The sequence below is a fragment of the Medicago sativa genome, chromosome 6 (assembly GCF_051527215.1).
Source record: "Medicago sativa cultivar Bolivia chromosome 6, Bolivia_mono, whole genome shotgun sequence".
In the NCBI taxonomy this organism is placed as follows: domain Eukaryota; kingdom Viridiplantae; phylum Streptophyta; class Magnoliopsida; order Fabales; family Fabaceae; genus Medicago; species Medicago sativa.
The window spans coordinates 52,582,704-52,605,838 of record NC_140754.1 but is presented as its reverse complement, the minus strand read 5'-3'; the positions used below and the strand labels follow the sequence as shown (position 1 = coordinate 52,605,838).

Here is a 23,135-nt window from a genome sequence, read left to right as displayed (position 1 = left end):
ACGAGCGGGATATTACACTTTTCTTCTCTTACTCTTTCTCTCTCTATCTCTTCTCAAAAATGTGTAAAATGATATGAAACCCCATTTTCTCTAAAGACTAGAGTTTATATAGGCTCTACATAATTGGGCTCAACTCACAATGTCTTTATGAGCCTAACCCATTGCTAATCTAATTCAAAATGTTTCTATCCACTTAACGGTAAAATATAACAATAACGGTCACTTACCGGTTCTAAAACAAATTACTACACTCCTTAGTAACTTAGTAAAATAATAATAGCTCTCACTAAGCATTAAAATAATTCTCATCACAATTACTAAATTACCCCTTACTCACAAAATGACCAAAATACCACTAAGTCCAAAATGACTAAAATACTCTTCTAACACCGAATTCTACAACTCCCAACCAAAAATACACACAGAGGTAATAAATCACATATGAGTACATATAAACACACATAAAAACAAGGGTTAATAATGTTTTTCACCCCTGTAATATAGGCCATTTCCGGTTTTAGCCCCTGTAAAAATTTCGGTTTGATTTATGCCCTTGTAAAAAAAAAATTTCCAGAAAACACCCCTCCCCACTCCAACTCAGCAAATTCGCTGATGTGGCGCTGACTTGGTTTTTTTTTCATTTTTCATTTTTTTTAAATGGCCAGGTGTAAAAAAAAATTTCCACCTCAGCTTTTTTATTTTAAAAATATTTAAAATTAAATTTTAAAAAATAAAAAAAATCCGAAAAACCATAAAAATATTCAATTTTTTTTCCAGAAATTAAAAAAATCGAAAAATATTTTTTAAAAAATAAAAAAAATCCAAAAAATCATAAAAGTAAAAAAGTTTTTTCAAAAAATTTAAAAAATCGAAAAATAATTTTAAAAAAATAAAAAAATCATAAAAATATTCAGTTTTTTTTTCCAAAAATTTAAAAAATTGAAAAATACTTTTTAAAAAATAAAAAATCCAAAAAATCATAAAAATTTTCATTTTTTTCCAAAAAAACAAAAAATAGTTTTAAAAAAATTCAGAATAAATATTAAGATTTTTTTGGAAATATAAAAAACAGAAAAATAGTCAGATTATATTTTTTTTCTAAATATAAATCGCTGATCTAGATTTTTTTTCAAAAATTAGAAAAAATCAGAAAATATAATCAGATTTTTTAAAATTAAAAAGATTTTAAAAAATTCTGGAATTTAATTTTCAAAATTACAAAAGAGGTCAGATCTTTTGAAGAAAAAGAAAATCTGAATTTTTTAAAAAATCTGTATACAAATATAGAAAAAATTCAGATTTTTTATTCAAAAATCTTATACCACAATTTTAATAAAATATTGGGCAAAAAATCATTTCATTCCACAAATTATTTTTTTTGCCTAATGATTCTCACAAAAATCCATTTTGGGGCTATAATAAGACTTTTTATTCTCAAATAATATTAGAGGGTTTTGCCATCGTCGTGAAAAGATTTTATGAGATTTATGATTTATGATTTCTACCTCCTCTAAGGAAGAGCTTAATTATAGGAAAAAAGGAATTTTCATGACTTTTATAAAAACCTCTAAATTTGTATTCAGATTTTTAAAAATTAATTTTTTTTCCAGAATGTTTTATAAAAAATCTAACCTTTTTTTTAATTTTGAAAATTTACTTTTTTAGTATTTTGAAAATTAAATTCCAGAATTTTTAAAAATCTTTTTAATTTTAAAAAATCTGATTATATTTTCTGATTTTTTTTCTATCTTTTTAAATTTCCAAAAACAATCTTAATAGTTTTTTTTCTAATTTTTAAATTTTTCAAAAAAATCTAATTTTTTTTCCGATTTTAAAATTTTTTGGAAAAAAAATATGACTATTTTTCTGTTTTTTTATATTTCGAAAAAAATCTTAATATTTTTCCGAATTTTTTAAAAACTATTTGTCGATTTTTTAAATTTTTTTCAAAAAAACTGAATATTTTTATGATTTTTTGGTTTTTTATTTTTTAAAAATTATTTCCGATTTTTTAAATTTTTTTATTTTTATGATTTTTTGGATTTTTTTATTTTTTATAAAAAAAATTTCGATTTTTTAATTTTCTGGAAAAAAAAACTGAATATTTTATTATTTTTTGGATTTTTTTTATTTTTTAAAATTTATTTTTAAATATTTTTAAAATAAAAAGCTGAGGTGGAAATATTTTTTTTTTACACCTGGCCATTTAAAAAAAAATTAAAAATGAAAAAAAAAGCCATGTCAGCGCCACGTCAGCGAATCAGCTGAGTTGGAGGGGGGAGGGGTGTTTTCCGGAAAAAAGATTTTTTACAAGGGCATAAATCAAACCGGAATTTTTACAGGGGCTAAAACCAGAAATGGCCTATATTACAGGGGTGAAAAACACCATTAACCCTAAAAACAATTAAATTAATTCTAGTGAAAAATCTAGTTGTTACAACTCTTCCCCACTAAAAAGAATTTTCGCCCTCGAAAATTACCTGAAGGAAACAACTCCGGATACAAAACTTTCATCCTACTCTCCGATTCCCAAGTGGCACTCTCACCAGTCGGCCCAACCCAAATTACTTTAACCAAAACGATCTCCTTGTCACGCAAACGCTTCACCTCCCGATCCTCAATCCTAACTGGCCAAAAATAATAATATAACAAAATAACGAATATTTTTATAACACACCAATATTTTTTTAGTGGGGGAGTTGTTTCCCTCAATATTTTTTTTTTATTTCAAATGATCTAGCAAAAAAATAATAATATAACACCCTTCGAAAAAAAATAGTATTGCGGATCTATTTTATTATAATAAAAAATTGAATACATATTTTTCGCTATTTTTTATTCACAATTTTATTAACATGTAGTTTTAAACCTATTATAAAATATGAAACAAACCAAAATAAAATTAAAATATGTGAAAAATTACTAAAGACAATAAAACATGATTATTTAAACGTCAATTTTATACTATAAATTATAAAATCAATAGCAAAATATTTAAATTTAATTATCATTGACATTTAAATTATAAAGAAATGAATTAATTTTTCTTAGGTGGTGGTTCAAAATTAATATATATTATAAAAATATTTATTCATGTTAAAATAGATTAAAATATATTGCATTTAATTATTAAGGGATGAGGTTGTAATTCAAACATCTTATAAGGGAGGGAAATATACCTTTTACTTTTCAAGGGAGGGGAGTGTATATTTTAACATAAGAGGGGAGGGGAGTGTAATTCATGCATCTTTGAGGGGAGGAGAGTGTAATTTACTCTAGATTTTAACATAAGAGAGGAGGGGAATGTAATTCAAGCTTCTTTTAGTGGAGGGGAGTGAAAAGTTTTCTAATATGTTTTGAATAAGAGGGGAGGGGAGTGTATATTTTAGCCTAAGAGGGGAGGGGAGTATAGTTCAAGCATCTATGAGGGGAGGGGAGTGTAATTTACTCTATAAAATACTGCTTAACCCAAATTCCACGTTTTTACCTTGTGTTTTGCACAATTGTTTGTTGCTATAGACATTTACAAGGTTTATTCTATGAAGACACATTTTTTTAGTTTCCTAAATCTCTTGAGCCATAAACATAGAAATATTACTTGAGGTAATCATCAACATACCTCAAATACGATTACCTCCGGTAAAAGAAATATTTATAAACAAGAAAATGAAATATTACCAAGAAGAGATTGAATATTAAATATTCTTTAAACATTGCATTGTTTCCCACTTCACAAGAATCATCAAAATCTACCTCTTAACATAGTATAATTAAGAATAACATGTTGCATAAATATATTCCTCTTATATGCCAAGTTTCCCTCCAACCCCTTTATTGATCAAATATATAAGCTTCCAAAGCTAGGGACTTCATGACTCAAGCTTGAGAGACAAAGTGTTCTGCCACAAGACGACGTAAAATCTTGCCAGTGGCTGTCTTGGGCAAAGAATCAGTAATGAAAACCTTTTTGGGAACTTTAAAAGATGTGAGATTCTTCTTGCAATATTTTAGCACCTCTTCAGCATCAATGTTTGATCCTTCTCTTGGAATGATTGCACAATGTATCTGTTCAAAGGTAAAACATATTAACAGCATAATTTTCAAAAAGTTAATATATGTTTGTTATAAGCATACTCCAAATATAATATATACCAAATACATCAAGTATTTAATGAACCTGAAAAGTAGTATTTATAAATATGACTGGAGGGAGTATAATAATTATCCGCAATTTGTGATTCGCAAAAAAAAAAAAAAAAATTAACACCATTTTTTGAAATCATTTCATTGCCCTTGTTTACTCAATTTTTCTTTTTGCGGTTAAACCAAAAAGTTTAATTTTGATACAAGTAAAAAGAATATATTTGAAGTCAAACACTTTCAATGATTGAACAATTATAATTGACAATGTTAAAAATGTTTAACCTGACAATACATAACAATTAAATTCTAAACTAATTATTAAAATTTGAAAATATTGAATTTTTTAAGTACATTTTCATAATATTGAAAACAATACATAACATTTTTTTTTGTCATTGCATTGAGAATCACGCAAACACATATGGGTTGTGAGTTGATGCTAGGTAACATGTTTTCCTTAATAAGAAAGACATCAAAGAGATTTATAAAATATGATTTCAATAATACCCGAAATGTTTTTGAAGTTATTATCATTAATAAGTATGGAATATTGTCGACCAGAAGAGTTTTCTTGTACGCCACAATTTGTAAATATCTGGCTCATTGCATTTTTTTTTTTTTTTTGAGAGAATCTGGCTCATTGCATGTTTGGTGCACTTTTAGGACAGTCAAAAATGATTCTAAATACTTAAAATTCATTACATGTTTGTCTTTGGAATTGATTATAATTTTGAAGTAATTTTTTTAGCTTTTATCTTAATTTTATTGTGTTTACTCACTTTCAAGTTTTTTATTTTTTACAAATACTCACTTTATGTTAACGTATGCAAATATGAAACATTTTATATTAAACTAACTTTTAACTAAAACTAAATGAATCAAAATCACTTTCTTTACTATATAGTCAAACGCAAGCAAAGTGTGTATGAGATTTGAGTGATGAATGGAAAAAATTGAGTACCACAAGAACCATGAGATCAATTTGGCTTTTAGGTAAATGTAGGGCCTCACACATGCAAAAAAAATAAAAGTAACATGTGTAGTATATGTAATGACTATGAAACAAAGTTTGCTTGCGATTATTCATGTAAATTATGAGTACCTTCGATGTGATATATATTGGGGACTTAGAACAAAGTTGCATGGTGATCAATTATCGAAAAAACAGAGTTACATGATGATCAATAATCAGAAAAAATGAAATGATATCAATCAAACAAAACAAAAAAACACTAGAAATAGTAGGTGTAGGACCAGATTCAGGGTCCGTTTGTTTGGGATTTTTTTTAAAAAAAATCTATTTTTTCAACTAAAAAATAATTTTTTTTATTTTTGTTGTGTTTGTTTCAGATTTTAAAAAAAATCCATTTTGTTAAAAAATCTCTAAAAATCCATTTGTAGGGTCCGTTTGTTTCATATTAGCTTTTTTTTTTATAAAAAAATCTCTAAAAAAGAATCTCTAGATTCTTTTAACCCAAAATCTATTTTTTTTTTTTTAAGTTGAAACAAACGCACCCTCACTCTAGTCGATCGTTCAAAGTTGGATAGAGATCGAATGGTTCACACTCTAAGTTTAGCTAATAAGAAATTCAAAATCTCAACCATTCATTTTTTTTATATAAATATCTGGGATTGATAACTATTGTATTTTTTTCCTCAAAAAAAAAACTATTGTATTTTTTATGGCACCAAATATGTTAGACACTATTTACTTTTAAATTATATAAAAAAAAAAATTCTATTGATTAAAGTTCATAGTTCATAAGAACAACAAATTTCTATTGATTAAAATTCATAAAAACATGTTAGAAAAATGGGTTAAATTACACTTTTCCCCTCAAATTATTTTTAAATTTCATTTTGGTCCCTTAGTTTTTTTTCATTTTATTTTGATCCTTTAAATAACAAATGGTTAGACACTTAGGTCACATTTTTTTTTCTTTTCATTTTAATCTCTTAAATTGCAAAGGTTACACACTTTGGTATGTTAAATTACACACTTTGCAAGTGATAGACATTTTGGTCATCTATTTTGGTGTCTAATGTTTGTAATAAGGAACTAAAGTGTTTTATGTTTGTAACTGAAAGGACTAAAGTATGAAACTTAACAACTTTAGAGACTAAAATAAAACCGATAAAAATTAAAAGACCAAAGTGAAACATAAAAATGACTTAATGAACCAAAAATATATTTTAGCCTATAAAAAAGTGTGGGAAAATGCATTGGTATCCTTCACTACTAGATAGATAATTGGTGAGACTTGTCAAAAAAAATTGGGTGAGAAGTATGTATTTGTGGAAATTAAATACTACACACATCAACATAACACTTAAACTTCGGTCATTATTTTAAGAAATTTTTTACATTTTAGGCTCATTCAATTAATAATGTATATAGTCTTTATTATAGATTACATACAATATTTAATAAATTAATCTAAAATATTAATTTTTGTTTATAATAGTGACGTAACAATGTTTGTGGTATAGTTGAATTAAGTGAAGATGTACACATGTGAGAACAAACATTAAAATGAGAAACAAACCTCTTCACCGTATTTCTGATCTGGCACTCCGAAAGCAACTGCCTGAGCTACGTCTGGATGTGCCAAGAGGACAGCATCCACTTCAATTGGTGATATTTTCTCTCCTGAAAAATTGATAAGACAAAAATTAAAACATCCTCTATTAGAAATTTTCTACAATTGAAGAATAAATAAATTGTGAATAAACGAGATAAAATACATATTTTTTAGAAAAACAAATTGATTTGTAAGATAAAGTAAATGAAATATGCTGTCTTTTTTTAACGGAAGAAAAAATATATTAAATAAAAATAAAGTGATACAAAGATGAAGACATTAGTCTTGGCTTAGGTAAAACCTAAACGGAAATAAATAACGATAAATCATATATCAAGTGGACCAACCATAATCTATTCTAGAAAAATGCGGTGCAAAACCAAGTCACAAAGAATGTGAAAGTAAACATTGCAAAAGAATAATTAAGGTTTAAATTTGATAAACAGATCGACAATCAACAAGATAACAAAATTCAAATGACAACAGTTTCCTAAACACATCATCCAAGTGGCATTATGTTGTCTGAATGCATGGTTAATCAATAGTATAACAGTTTTGTTTATACCAATACAATATAGCATTCAAAGCCCCCTAATAGACATAGCTCAAATGAGCTATGTTGCAATATGCAATAGTAAGGGTTCAAACTTTGAATTGCCATCCAAACGGATCCTAAATTTGGTGGATGGATCAACATCCAACATAGTAACAAAATCTAAATCCCAACAATTTCTTGAACACACCATCCAAGTGTCAACATGTTGTCTCATATACATGGTAAATCCAATAATAGGACAACAGTTTTGTTTTTACCAGTATAGTATATCATTCAAAGTCCCCAGTAGACATAGCTCAAATGAGCTATGTTGCAATGTGCAACGGTGAGGGTTCAAACTTCGGATTTCCACCCACGAATTTTTGATCATTAAACTATTTAAAAAAACATAGAACAATTGATTGTTTAGTTGGTTCCCTGTTTAGAACCCCACGTCTTCTCCAACGTGTGTCTATAAAATCAAAACTTCAAAACCATCACTTTCAATCTATTATTCGTGACACATTGGATACCTCAAGTAACGTCGACACCTCTTCATGACACGTTATTTCTTATAACGATTATTTATGTAACATATGGTCCCTTAAAGAAAATATTTATGTAACATGTTGATATTCCTCAAATAAAAGTAGCATGCAGATGTTAATTAAGAAGTTTTATGTGTTATGCTAGGTGGCAAAATAAACAATATAAAATAAAAGTGAGTACCTACTTTTTTTTTTTTAAAGAAGTGAGTGCCTACCTTTGTTTCTAACAATATTGCCGCAGCCAATTTAGACTGATAAAAAATTAGATCAAATTAATGCGTTCAAATTTCAATTAAAGAAACATCGACCAGAATTCTGCACAGTTTCATATGACTATAGGATCTTGCATTTAGTGTAAAAAGTTTAAGAGAAAGATTGGAGGGATATAGTATTAAGGGTTGTGATGAAAAAAACAACCCAAAAATAAATTAAATGTAGAGACTACATGATTTATCATATGACTATAGGATCTTGCATTTAGTGTAAAAAGTTTAAGAGAAAGATTGGAGGGATATAGTATTAAGGGTTGTGATGAAAAAAACAACCCAAAAATAAATTAAATGTAGAGACTACATGATTTATGAACGTAGAGAATCCAAATCAAGGAAATATCAATGATTTTTCTATATTATCTTCATTTTTTTTTCTCAAAATCATCCCAAACCTAAAAATCAAAGTTTTCTATTAAAAGACAATCTATTTTAAAATCAAACATCATTATTTGAAAAGAAATTTGAAAACCAAAATAAAATAATGTATATAATAATAATAATAATAATAATAATAATAATAATAATAATAATAATAATAATAATAATAATAATAATAATAATAATAATAATCCAAAAAACAGATAAGTACCATACCTCCTCTATTGATGAGCTCCTTAATCCGACCCACAAGATGCAAATACCCATCAGAATCAAAGTAACCAATATCACCAGTATGAAACCAACCAAACAAAAATGCTGACTTATTAGCTTCTTCATTGTTCTTATAGCCTTTTGTAACATTTTGTCCCTTAATACAAACCTCGCCGTTAACATCAGCCTCCATAATCCGACCCGATTCATCCAAAATAGCCATTTCTTGACCCACAGGTTTCCCAACCGACCCAGCTTTGTGGGAACCATCTTCTGGCAAAGGATTTGAACACATCAAATGAGTAGCCTCAGTCATAGCATAAGCTTCCAAAACGGGTGCCCCAAATGCTTCCTCCAAACGATCTAGTATCAAATACAATTATTAGTTAGTATAGACAACATACATATTATTTTTTTTAAAATCATAAATGTATATCATAATTTATTCTACATGATTTTCCAAACTCTTAAACATATTGAATAATTTTCCTATTTTGAATGTCAATAGAATGATTAAACAATTTTTTTTTTTATTCCTTGTCTTTGTTAAGTAGTAGAGTCCTAGTATATAGTTGTTATTTTTTTTTATTTTATTGATCAACTAGCGAGGGTTGTGGTAACATAGTAGCAGCTAGCTATGAGGAGGCATGCCTATCTATACAAGTCTTACTCATTCATGAAACATCAGTTGTCATTAATACCAATACCATCTTTCAAAAAAAAATTAATACCAATACCAATACCACATTATCAATTTTTGCTAGAAATGAATATAAAGGGACCAAGTCATGTAAAGGGAAAATAATTGGTTGACATTAAGTTTTAGTGATTTTAATGACTTTAGTATATTTTATTTCGTAGTATATTTTAATGAGAAGATGTAGATGAATGATTAAAATAATTATTTTGATGAGAAAGAATGATTAATTACTCCAACTGTTTCAAAATGAGTGTCGTTTTAGGTTTTTACACACATATTAAGAAATGCAATGATTAAAAGAAAGAAAATGATTATTTTACCAAATTATACTTATTAACTATTGGTTAATTTTAAAAGTAATATTTTGGAAGTAGTGTGCAGAGTATTAATTGGAGGGTACAATTGAAAAAAAAAAGTTATTATTGTATTGGAAACTGAAAGTGACATTCATTTTGAAACAATTTTTTTTGACTAAAGCGACACTCATTTTGAAACAGAGGGAGTATAAGATAGACAAAGTCATTAAAATTATTAAAACTCAATGTCACTTAAATGAAACTCTTGGGTCTGTTTGGATGTGGAGAGAAAGTAAAAGGAAAGATAGTATAAGGAATGAAAAGTAAAGGAAAGAAAGTGAGATGATTTATTGGGTTGTTTGGTAAAAGTGAAAGTGAAAGGAAAGTTAGAGGAAAGAAAAATGTATATTTGTTAAATGAGAAAACTATCCCTATAAAAACATGGAATATGTGAATATAGATTTCATTGTTGATTAAATAATATAATATTTTTTTTATTAATATACCTATTACATAAATAAATGAATATATTAATAAATAGAAATAAATATATAATTTATACATGTTTTTGATTTGCCATTTAAAAACATAATGCTTTTGATTTGCTGTTAGCAAATTATGGTCATATTCATTAAAAAAATAGAAAATGGCAAGGTTAGGTTAGACTTTCAGCCTTTCTGTACCTTTCCATAGCATATGGTGCAGAAACAAATCTGTGCATGGACCCCACCAAAAACAATCTTACCTTGCTACATTATAATGGCATCCAAACTATGGAATCCCAAATTTCAAAAAACTTTCGGTCCTTGCAGCTATATTTCCCTCTTCTCTCTTTAGTTCCAAACATAGGTGGGATTTAGCATGGGAAAGCATAGTTGTTTCCCACCATGGGAAAGTTTTTTTTAATGGTTAGATCAAATAAAGAACATATTCTTATCATACACTCTCAACACCATATTTTTCACATTATCTTCCACTTCCATCACCCTTCTCTCCTCCATCCTCACTTACTCCCCACCTTCAATGGCATCAAAATTTCCTTCAAACAAAAAACGTGATTTCCACTAACCCACCACCACCAGTCCACCATCAACGTCAAGTTCATTGTCCTACCTCTTCTAAATCACAACAACCATCTCTCCTCACTCTCTTTATAGTTTTTTTCTCCCAAATTGAGAAATGAAATACCAAATTTATTATTTTACCACTCACAATTTCTCATAAACCAATCTTCTTATTTATTTTATATTATATATTTATTTTGATTTGATACTTTTCACTTGAATCCCACAATAAAAGATGGTAATTTGATTTGTAATGGAAATTTAATGTGTGAAAATTGGGAGTGATGGGTTTGAAAGGTTTTAAGCAATATGCTTTACGTGATATGAATGTTGTTGTTGTTTCTAGATTAAAAACTTTTTCTCTGATTTATTTCATTTTCCAGATCTAATTACATTTTTATTTTTATTTGAGGTGAGGAAGAATTTGAAGGTTTTTCAACTTATGGAATGGTTGATATGTTGTTGGGTTCTTGGGCCATAGACAATTGAACAAAAGAAAGAATAAGAAGAGGGTTTGGAATTTTATTGTCTTCACAGGAGGAGGGTTGACATGGTAGAGAAGATTGAGCTGCATCAATTATTACTTTTGTATTTTTTACTACCAATATTAATTAGAGTTCATAAGAATCAAACATATGAATAAAGAAAAATTATTGATGTGGTCTGCGTTTTTTTCAAACATAAGAATGATACATATTAACTAGATTTGATTCAGTAGACTAAATCAGCAGGAAACAATGGGTGTGGTGGGTGACTGCATGAATGGGGAATGGAGGAGAGAGAATGTTGATGGATGATATAGTGTGGGCAGACCATCATAAAATATGTGTTCCTCTTTAATCTGATGGACAAAAAAAACTTTCCCATGGTGGGAAACAACTATGCTTTCCCATGCTAAATCCCACCCCAAACATACCCTTAGGGAGAGGGTTCTTTTGTTACATTATCGAATTTCATGATTGGTATTTCTTAATCATGCTAACTAGTGTTATAAAACATTAGTTAAAGAAAACAGAAAGTAGCATCTTAAACAACAATTTCTAAATCTTTAAAGTTGTTAGCATTTGTCTTTTTAACAAGTTTGAATTCAACAATTTCCACCATAACATATCTTTATTTTCTGTACCCCTAAAAAAATATCTGTATATATTATAAAAGCAATGTTTTGTATTTTACTTTTGTGAATATTTTTTTTCTACGGAAAATAGCTTATATCATTTCATTTAAAATTAAATCAATAATATATGTTGGAATCTCATCAAAACTACGGAAGTTAAGAATGGATGTGATTTTTTAGCTAATTCTTTGACAACCACATTTGTTTATCTCCTGATAAACTTAACGTAAATGTTTGTTAAATATAAATAATATTAACAACACAGTTTAACATTTACTTTCTAGTTAGTTGAAATTTATGTTAATCAAAGAGAATGCATTGAAAAGTTTGTATTAAAATATGTGTTAGTACTGGTAGTTTCATTTTTACTCTGTTTTTTTATCTTTAACCAATTTAAAAACTACGTTAAATGCTGGATCTTGGTCCAACTATCAATCTATCAATGCAGAGTGACGTAGCAAATATTGACACGAAAGAATAAAACTTCATAGAAAAAGAGAGAGGCATAGAAAAGTAACATAAACACCAACCTAGAATAACCGGAGCCAACGAAGCACTACAGCTACGAATAAACCGGAGTTTCGGGTAAACCGGTTCAGGGTTACTTTGATGACGGTCCAATATAATCTGGTGTATGGTAGGAACCGCCGTGTACCACGTGGCATTATATTGAATCATATCCTTCCAAAACGTTGATGCGGAGAATCTCCCCGCCGCCGGCAACGCCACCGCACCTCCGGCACCGAGTGAACTCAGCAACCCAGCAATCAACCCATGAACATGAAAAAGAGGAAGAACAATCACAGTCGAATCCAACTCACTGAGCCGATAAACCGATTCAATGTTTCGAACCGATGAAACCAAATTGTGCTGACTCAGTGGGACCCCCTTAGGCCGACTTGTGGTTCCTGATGTGTGGAGAAAAAGTGCCACGTCGGATGGTTCGTTAATGAGTTCTGAAACCGAGTTCGCTGACTCGGTTTGGGTCAGCGAGATTGAAATTTTTGTTTCTTCTTCGGTTTTATTGAAGGAAACCGTACCGAGTGGAATGTTGAGCTTTGAAGCTGCGGTTTGAGCAGCGTTGTTGCCTTCTAATGGTGTTAAGAGAAGCTTTGATTCTGAGTCGGAGAGATAAAACTCGAATTCTTCTGATGTGTATGCTGCGTTTAATGGTGCTGCCGTGGCTCGGACTCGAATCACGGCAAGGAACATGATAACATACTGAAACAACAAAATTCAAAATATATAACTTACAAAATTTTTTATAAGATTATAGACCAAATTTTCTGTAATTGTATTACAAATTTCTTGCGAAAACAAATCAATCCATTTTTTTGTGGTGGTCGAAGTTTGAACCTCAGGCCCTTACGAGGACGACAAATCAATCCCTCTATTCTAACTAGTTAATTTGTCACTCGTACGAAAATGTTTGATATGATATGCGTATTATTGTTGGAGATTGAATTTCTCTCACAACAATACCTATTGAATTCTGACATTTTCACACGAGAGACAAATTACTCGTGATGATTGATTTGTCTTTTATTCTTCATGGGTAATGTATTATATTTAAGAGATTGAATTGGATTGCGAGAAATTTATAAATATTAAATTGAGTCTTAAAGCAAAATCAGAAAGAAATAAAATACAAAAATTGAAAAGAAAAAAAAAAAAGAGAATCTATGAGATTATGAGAACCTCGATGGTGTTGGGGAAGGTGAGAGCGACGACATCGTTGGGTTTGATTCCAGCGGAGATGAGATGATTGGCAGCGGATTGGACTAATTCATGGAGGTGGGAATGGGTGAGGTCGAATTTTCCGGCGACGGAGATGGCACGACGGGAGGGGAATTTTTCAGCGACGGATTGGAGTAATCCGGTGAGGGTGGTTGCGGTTTCCATTGCTGTTTTTGGATGAAGATGTTTGTGGTGATGAATATGAATGGAAATTGGAGATGATTAAGGTCAGGGAATCCTGTAATATTTATAATGTTTGTTAGACGTGGTCACATGGGTGGTGGTGGCAACTACGGGAAAATTGGTAGGTCATACGTGGGATCTTGTTTATGCCTAATTCTAATGTATGATACGTCAGATTTAGGTGTTATTTTGTTATGATTATTATGTTGCAAAATATCGTGGTCAATATTTTATGAGCATTGAATAGATAAAATACAATTTCTTTGACATATGTTAAAATTATATTTAATCTTTAATAATTAATAATATAAATCTAACAACTTTTGTTTAAGGGAATCTAACAACATTTTGGTACTCAAAATCTATAACAAATTAGCTTCATCTTGTAAATGTAAATTGGAATTCAAAACTAGAAAAAAGTGTCATGCATAAAATACTAGAAAAAAGTGTCATGCATAAAATACTTAAGAAAATAAATATACTTAGTTAATAAAATATTCTTTAAAGAAAAAAAGTATGTCCTCGTGAGTTTCGTTCAGTTGGTATGGACAATGCATAAAAAATGCAAGGTCTGTGGTTCAAACCCCAGCCACCACAAAAAAAAAAGTATGTTATAACTTTTTTATTATTGTCGTTTTTTTTTAACAAGTCAAAATGAAACTTATATGTACTTGCAAAAGTACAATAATCGTATTAGGGTTTGTATTGTATTGGGTTGTATTTATAGCCATATATGGGCCAGATTTGTGGTTACTTATGGCTTAAGTAATAGGGGTATTTTAGGTATTTAGGCCGAGCTCTAGAGGCTTCTAAAAGCTGGTTGAGGCGGCGTCTTGGGATGGTCGAGCCTTGGGCCTTAGAGCCCTGCTGGAGGGCGCTAAGGCCTCTAGAAGGGTCTAAATGCCCTTTTGAAGGATACTTAGGTCTTTAGGAATATATTGACTGTCCACAGCCCCCCAAGCACGAGTCTTGGGACAAGGCGAAGTGATTAATTTGCTTTTAATATTTGGCTATGCTTTGCTTATGTTTTCATGTGTGTCCCTGTATGCTATCATCCGAGTTTCACAAGACCCCATAGGGTGCTTCTACTTTGTTTCAGAGCCCCCCAGGGAGTATACGCTTGATTTGATTTATAGGTTCGCCATTCACATCCCCCCAAGCACGAGTCTTGGGACAAGGCGAAGTGGTTTGTGACGGCGTGGCGAGTTGGTCACTTGTTAGGAATTTAAAGGCGAGTTCTTAAAGGCATACGAGGCGAGTTCCTTGTATTTTCCTTATGATCGAACGATTCAGATTGCGTGACTTTTCAGTGGTAGTGACGTGTTCAAATCTTGGTGTTTTTGCCACGTGTTTCCAATCGTAATGAAGGTGGGCGTGTTTTTTGAGGCGGCTTTAATTGTTGTTCTATAAAGACGCGCTTTCTCTTCATTTCCTCTCCTTCTCTATTTCATTTCCGCTTTTTTTGCCTCTGAACTCTCCGTATTCGCTCAAATTTGTTAGCTGATTCTCTGGATTTTCAATCTCGAGCTCTTCAACTTCTCAGGTACTCTTTCGTTTCGTCTTTCTCGTTTTTCAAATTTCTTAGCTTTTCGTTTAGGGATGGTTCTTATTAGGGAGTGTGATGATTTAGGTAAAGTGATCTCCCCTGTTAACTCCCCCGAAAGGGATCAACTAAGGAGGGATTGTTTGAGGCATGAAACTGTTGGAACAAAATGTGTTTAACAATGAACCTTAAAAAGTTTTGATGATAACAAGGTATTAAAAATTGTAAATTGGACTAGCTAATATTTGTTCAAGTGTACAGGACCATAGTTAAAAATTTACATCATAAAAAGGTTCTGAAGAACAAAAAGAGAGCTAAGGAATCAAGAAAAGGAAGCTTTAAAGCGTCTGAAGAGAAGTGCTCCTGAAGACAAAGTGCTCCTGAAGAATGATGACGTCATCAGAAGCTGAAGTTCATCAGAAGCGGGTAGTTCAGAAGCTGAAGCTCATCAGAAGCTGTTTTGCACCAGAAGCTGAAGATCAACTGGATTTGCAAAATTCAAGGATTCAAGAGTTGTTTCATGGATCGAAATTCATCTAAAGACAGCAGAAGACTAGTGTAACTTTGCAACGGTCATTTCAAAAGTGTTTGAAGGCATTTGCTTGCAAAAGGAACGAAAGCGTTGACATTGTACTTTGTACGAACTGTACAACCACCTTCTCCACTACTCTGTTTTTGTGTCGCTACTACAAGACAAAATAACAGCTCTGAATGTACAACCAAGTCTGCAGAAGATGTTCCTTCACAATGGGAATGAATTTCAAATTGGTTCTTCATAGGACAACAACCAAATCAGGCAAAAGATCATTGGTGAAAGATCAAGCTTCAACAACGACTCTTTTGATGTGCTGGCAATTTCACAACGTCTCTTTCACACCTCTATATAAAGGAGTGAGGACTTAGAGTTTTGGTAATGCAACATATACGACTCAACTACAATTTACAAGCGCCAAAACTCTGCTGAAATTGTTCTGCTTTCAAAGTTACTTAGAATTTCTGTTTTCAAGTTCATATCTTAGAAATTCTTAAGTCTTAGAGTCTGTATCTGGTTTGTATTGTGAGCACCTCTGATTGTATATCAAGTGTTCAATCTCAAACAATTTTCTGTGTAATTTTGTTTGTCTAAAAGTCTCTTGTAGTTGTGCTTGAGCATAGAAGTCTCTTGATTGTGTTCTTGAGCATAGGAAGACTCTTGCGAAGTGTGCTTGAGCAAAGGAAGTCTTTTGCTGTGTCGTTGAGCAATTGTAATCAGATATTACATTTTAGTGAAATCTCCTTGGAAGTGCAAGGGGGACTGGACTACTTCCGGATTGTGGAAGGTACCAGTATAATTGCTTTGTGTTTTTCTTCTTCTCTCTCTCTATTTTTATCCGCTGCATTCAGATTCTGATTATCACTTCAGAAGTTGTCTCACTTAGCTTCTGACCAGTGTGTTCAGTTTTTAGGAGAAACGAAGAATTTTTTAAAAACACAATTCAATCCCCTTCTTGTGTTTTTCTCACCTTCAATTGGTATCTAGAGCCTAGGTCTGTTATCTCAACACTTAACAGTGTAACAGAAAAAGATTTGAGAAAAACATGTCTGGTGAATCTCCTACTCCTAGTGGATCTGGTCATACTAGTCATCACACTGTTGCATATGATTATAGTGACAGTAAGAAATCCAGTGTAGGAAAGATTCCTAAGTTCAATGCAGATCCTGAAGAATTTTCTTGGTGGAAAACCAACTTCTACAGCTATGTCATGAGTTTAGATGAAGAACTATGGGACATACTTGAAGAAGTTGTTGGTGACTTGGTTCTTGATGAAGAAGGAGCTGCTGTTGATAGAAAGAAACATACTCTTGAGTTGAAGAAACTCTACAAGAAGCATCATATTATCAGAGGAGCACTTGTCACTGTTATTCCTAAAGTAGAGTATATGAAGATGAGTGACAAGTCCACTGCTAAAGCTATGTTTGCTTCTCTCTGTTCAAACTATGAAGGCAGCAAGAAGGTCAAAGAAGCAAAAACTCTCATGCTTGTACATCAGTATGAGTTGTTCAAGATGAAGGATGATGAAACTATTGAGGAGATGTACTCAAGGTTTCAAACCTTAGTCTTTGGACTACAAATACTGAAGAAGAGTTATGTTGCTTCTGATCATGTGAGCAAGATACTCAGAAGCTTGCCTGCTAGATGGAGACCAAAGGTGACTGCCATTGAGGAAGCTAAAGATTTAAACACTTTAAGTGTCGAAGATCTTGTTAGTTCTCTCAAAGTTCATGAGTTAAGTCTTAATGAACATGAGTCTACTAAGAAGAGTAAATCAATAGCTCTTCCATCCAAAGGCAAGTCATCAAAAGCTCTCAAAGTAGTGGAATCTAAAGAAGAAAAAGCATCTGGTTCAGACTCTGAAGAAGATGCTGCTGTGATGGCTATGCTCTCCAACAGACTTCAGTATCTGGCCAAGAAGAACAGAAAGTTTCTGACCAGAAAGAGTAGCTTCAGAAGCTCAAAGAGAGAAGATCAGAAGGGTTGTTTCAACTGTAAGAAGCCTGGACATTTCATTGCTGATTTCCTTGATCTTCAGAAGGAGAAGTCAAAGGACAAGTCAAAGAAGTCATCTTTCAAACCAAGCAAATTCAAGAAGCAGATTAAGCAGAGTCTAATGGCAACCTGGGATGATTTAGGAAGTGAATCTGGATCTGATAAAGAGGAAGCTGATGAAGGTGCAAAGATAGTTGTTGGGTTAGTAGCTACAACAACTTCAGAAGCTGGATCAGAATCAGACTCTGAAGATGAAAACGAGGTATATTCTAAGATTCCTAGAGATGAACTTGTTGAGTCACTTAAAGAACTTCTTACACATTTTGAAGTAAGAACCAATGAGTTGAAGGATTTAAAAGAAAAATATGCTGATTTAGTAAAACAACAAAAATCAACTCTATTGGATTTGAAAGCTTCTGAAGAAGGACTTAGGGGCTTTAACTTCATTTCTAAAACTTATGAAGATAAGCTCAGGTTCTTATGTCAGAAGCTACAAGAAAAGTGTAATGAAAAACCTTTAAGCAACCATGAAATTGCTCTTGAGGATTTTATCATGTCTGGTATTGACAGAAGCAGAGTTGCTTCAATGATTTACAACATTTACAGAAACAGTGGTAGAGGGATTGGTTTTTCAGGAGGGAAACCTAATGAAATCAGTCTCAAAGCATGTTGTGAATGCATCAAGGAAGGATTGAAAACCTTCTTTATACCTGAAGGTGTTGAGTTGGAAACTGTTGTTCAATCAGAACCTGAAGCTTCTAGCTCTAAGGCTAAGATTACTTCAAAGCCAAAGAACTCTAAGCCAAAGGCTATAATCAACTCTGATTCCAAGACTTCAAAGATTAGGATTCTAAAGAGATCAGAACCTGTTCCTCAGAGTCTGGTAAAATCAAAATCTGAGGTTCTGAAGTCTAAGTTTCAGAAGAAGACAGTTACTGCTTCTGAAGTACCAAAACCAAAGGTTGTTAAACCTAAGGTGATGGTTAATCAGAAGCAACCCAACTCACAGCACAAGGTACAAGAAGTGAAGAGTAAAACTTCTAGTACTAACCTGAGAGGACCCATAAGAAAATGGGTACCTAAATCTGAAAATGTCAATATTGCAGGTATGTCTAAGAGCAAAGGAGAAACAAAAATCATGGTACTTAGACAGCGGTTGCTTAAGACACATGACAGGAGAGAATTCCATGTTCCTCAGCCTAACAATGAAAGAGGGAGGAAATGTGATGTTTGGAGGCAACCAGTCTGGCAAGATCATAGGTACAGGAACTATTGGTAATTCCTCTACCTCAATTAATAATGTATGGTTGGTAGATGGTCTTAAACATAACCTTTTGAGCATTAGTCAATTTTGTGATAATGGTTATGATGTGTTATTTGAAAAAGCTAACTGTACCGTAATCAACAAGGAAGACAAATCCATTGTGTTCAAGGGAAAGAGGATAGAAAATGTCTACAAAATCAATTTTTCTGAACTGGCTGACCAGAAGGTGATTTGCCTTCTGTCAGTGAATGATAAGAAATGGACGTCGCACAGAAGGTTGGGACATGCTAACTGGAGATTAATCTCTAAGCTTAGTAAGTTACAACTTGTCAAAGGCCTACCAGACATTGACTATCATTCAGATGCACTCTGTGGTGCATGTTAGAGAGGGAAAATTGTGAAATCATCTTTCAAAATTAAAGACATTGTTTCAACCTCCAGACCCTTAGAACTACTCCATATTGATTTATTTGGACCAGTAAGTACTGCATCCTTATATGGAAGTAAATATGGATTAGTCATTGTTGATAATTATAGCAGATGGACTTGGGTGAAATTCCTGAGAAGTAAAGATCATGCATATGATATATTCAGTAACTTCTGCACACAAATTCAATCTGAAAAAGAATCAAAGATTTTGAAAATCAGAAGTGATCATGGTGGAGAGTTTGAAAACGAGCCATTTGAAGCTTTTTGTGAAAAACATGGAATTGTCCATGAATTCTCTTCTCCTAGAACTCCACAACAAAATGGGGTTGCAGAAAGAAAGAATAGAACTTTACAAGAAATGACCAGAATCATGATCCATGAAAACAATTTAGCAAAACATTTTTGGGCAGAAGCAGTGAATACAACATGTTATGTCCAGAATAGGATCTATATCAGACCTATCTTGGAGAAAACAGCATATGAACTCTTTAAAGGAAGAAAATCCAATATCTCTTACTTTCATCAATTTGGATGTACATGTTACATTCTGAATAACAAGCTCTACCTAAAGAAATTTGATGCCAAGGCCCAAAGAGGAATCTTCTTAGGTTACTCTGAAAGGTCACAGGCATACATAGTGTATAATTCAGAAACACTTTGTGTTGAAGAATCTATGCACGTTAAATTTGATGACAAAGAGCTTGAAGATAAAACTTCAAAGCAAGATGAAAGTTTTGCAGAGATACAGATTCCTGAAGGTACTCCAGAACCTGATCAGATAGCTGAGTCTAAAGACAGTCCAGAAGCTGAACCCACATCAGAAGCTCAAGACGAAGCTGCTTCTGATGAAGCACAAGATGGCTCACATCAAGCAGATCCTCCCAGAAACACATTCAAGCACAAGTCTTCACATCCTGAAGGTCTAATCATTGGAAACAAAGATAGTCCAAGAAGAACAAGATCATACTTCAGACATGAAGATTCAATGATTGGACTGATATCAATGATTGAACCTATAACAGTTGATGAAGCACTTTCAGATGATGGATGGATCTTAGCTATGCAAGAAGAGTTAAATCAATTTCAAAGAAATGATGTGTGGGATCTGGTACCCAAACCTCAGCACAAGAACATTATTGGAACAAAATGGGTATTCAGAAACAAGTTGAATGAGCAAGGAGAAGTAACAAGAAACAAAGAAAGACTTGTTGCACAAGGTTACAGTCAACAAGAAGACATTGATTACACTGAAACATTTGCTCCAGTTACAAGAATGGAAGCAATCAGGTTACTTCTTTCCTATGCAGTTAATCATGGCATAATATTATATCAAATGGATGTTAAGAGTGCATTTCTTAATGGTGTCATAGAAGAAGAAGTGTATGTCAAACAACCTCCTAGTTTTGAGGATATTAAGTATCCTGATCATGTTTTTAAACTAAAGAAATCACTATATGGCTTGAAGCAAGCTCCCAGAGCTTGGTATGATAGACTAAGTAATTTCTAAATCAAAAATGATTTTAAAAGAGGACAGGTTGACACAACACTCTTCTGAAGGACTCTTGAGAAAGATATTCTTGTTGTGCAAATATATGTTGATGATATAATATTTGGTTCTACTAATGCATCTCTTTGCAGGGAATTCTCTAAGTTAATGCAGGATGAATTTGAAATGAGCATGATGGGAGAGCTGAAGTTCTTCCTTGGCATTCAAATCAATCAATGTAAATATGGAGTCTATGATCATCAATCAAAGTACACAAAGGAGCTTCTGAAGAAGTTCAAGCTTGAAGACTGTAAAGTGATGAACACTCCAATGCATCCTACATGCACCTTAAGCAAAGAAGATGAAGGAGCTAAAGTAGATCAGAAGTTATACTGAGGTATGATTGGTTCTTTGTTATACCTCACTGCATCTAGGCCATATATTTTATTCAGTGTATGCTTGTGTGCAAGATTCCAATCAGATCCTAGAGAATCTCATATGACTGCTGTCAAGAGAATCTTCAGGTATTTGAAGGGAACAACTAATCTTGGACTCATGTATAGGAAATCCTTAGATTATAAGCTAATTGGATTCTGTGATGCTGACTATGCTGGTGATAGGATTGAAAGAAAGTCAACCAGTGGCAATTGTCAATTTCTGGGTGATAATCTTATATCCTGGGCTAACAAAAGACAAACAACTATTGCTATGTCTACAGCAGAAGCAGAATACATTTCAGCTGCAAGTTGTTGTACACAATTACTTTGGATGAAACATCAGTTGGAAGACTATCAGATAATTGCTAACAGTATTCCCATCTATTGTGATAATACTGCTGCTATTTGTTTGTCTAAAAATCCAATTTTGCATTCAAGAGCTAAGCATATTGAAATCAAACACCACTTTATCAGAGACTATGTTCAAAAAGGAATTTTAGATATACAATTCATTGATACTGAGAATCAATGGGATGATATATTTACTAAGCCTTTAACTGTTGAAAGATTTGATTTTATAAAGCAAAATTTGAACATGCACTTTGTGTCTGATTAAAAGCTTGCTTGCTCCTGAATAGGATTTTAGGTTCTGAAGTCAGTTCAGAAGCTGTGGTCCATCAGAAGCTCTTTATTGAGGTTCTGAGGAAAATACGCTTCTGATGATGACGTCAGCATCTGAAGTTCAGAAGCTGGATTTTATGCTCCTGAATAGTTGAGTTAGTGGAAACGCTGGAAGTTACTTTTTGTAGTAACACTGGGCCACTAACTTGGCAGTTACTCTGAGAACTTCTGACGTGGCTTATCTGTATTGGTGTATAACGAAAAAGGGCAATGATGAATTAATAGCTTTGAAAGTACTTTCACGCGCCCCCAATGTCATTAATGTTATGTTTGTTTGTCTCTTTTGAATTGCAATCGTTTTTATTCTTAACACTTTGACAATTCACACACTACTCACTTCACAACAAACACTTCATTCTTTCAAACCAGTTCTTGCGAAGTAAGCGCATTTCTAAACCCTAGAACCCTAAATCAACATCATCATCATCATCAATGGCATCATCAAACTCGCATCAGAACATTCCAGAATCTACTGCACAAGAGGCCCCTGCCTATGATATCAGAGGAAGAACCATGGAACTAGAAGAATGAGATTTAATGGTTCAAATAGAAAATCTTGTGGATTTTGCATCTCTAGCTTTCCATGGTTGTTGGATCAGAAGTTACTACGAAGCATAAGGTCTTATGCCATATTTCAGAATGTTGAATGGGCCAACATACGAAGCCTTGGTTAGGCACTTCTGGGTGAGAGCATCGGTGTATGATAAAGCTGCATCAGAAGCTTAAGAGAGGGAGAAGGTTTTGCTTTATCCTAGACTGAAAGGGAAGACTATAGAAGAAATGGGACTTGAACCATTTACTTGCACTGAAATTAGGTCAAGCATCTGTGGCATTCCAGTAGTCATTGCTGAATGGCAGATAGCTTCTGTACTCAGAGTAGAAGCTTTTGGGAAATATTCAGGGATAGATATTTCAAGTACTAAAGAAGGCTTCTGGAAAGAAAAAGTAAACATGGCTTTGTATAATTCCAAGCGGGCAGGAAAGTATGCTGACCTAAGCA

At 32.3% G+C, this 23,135-nt stretch overlaps 1 protein-coding gene and 1 pseudogene across 1 annotated transcript; one reads left to right on the top strand and one right to left on the bottom strand.

Moving 5' to 3' along the window:
* Positions 1-3,672: 3,672 nt before the first annotated feature.
* On the bottom strand, positions 3,673-13,805 carry AAE3 (AMP-dependent synthetase and ligase family protein). Its single transcript, XM_085718004.1, has 5 exons — positions 13,547-13,805; positions 12,379-13,069; positions 8,675-9,034; positions 6,690-6,793; positions 3,673-4,065 (listed from the first exon to the last, which is right to left on the bottom strand). Exons 1-5 carry the CDS (start codon positions 13,748-13,750, stop codon positions 3,877-3,879), a joined length of 1,548 nt encoding a protein of 515 aa, XP_085574130.1. The 5' UTR covers positions 13,751-13,805; the 3' UTR covers positions 3,673-3,876.
* A 3,083-nt stretch (positions 13,806-16,888) lies between these two features.
* LOC146915586 (uncharacterized) lies at positions 16,889-22,861 on the top strand (annotated as a pseudogene).
* Positions 22,862-23,135: the final 274 nt, after the last annotated feature.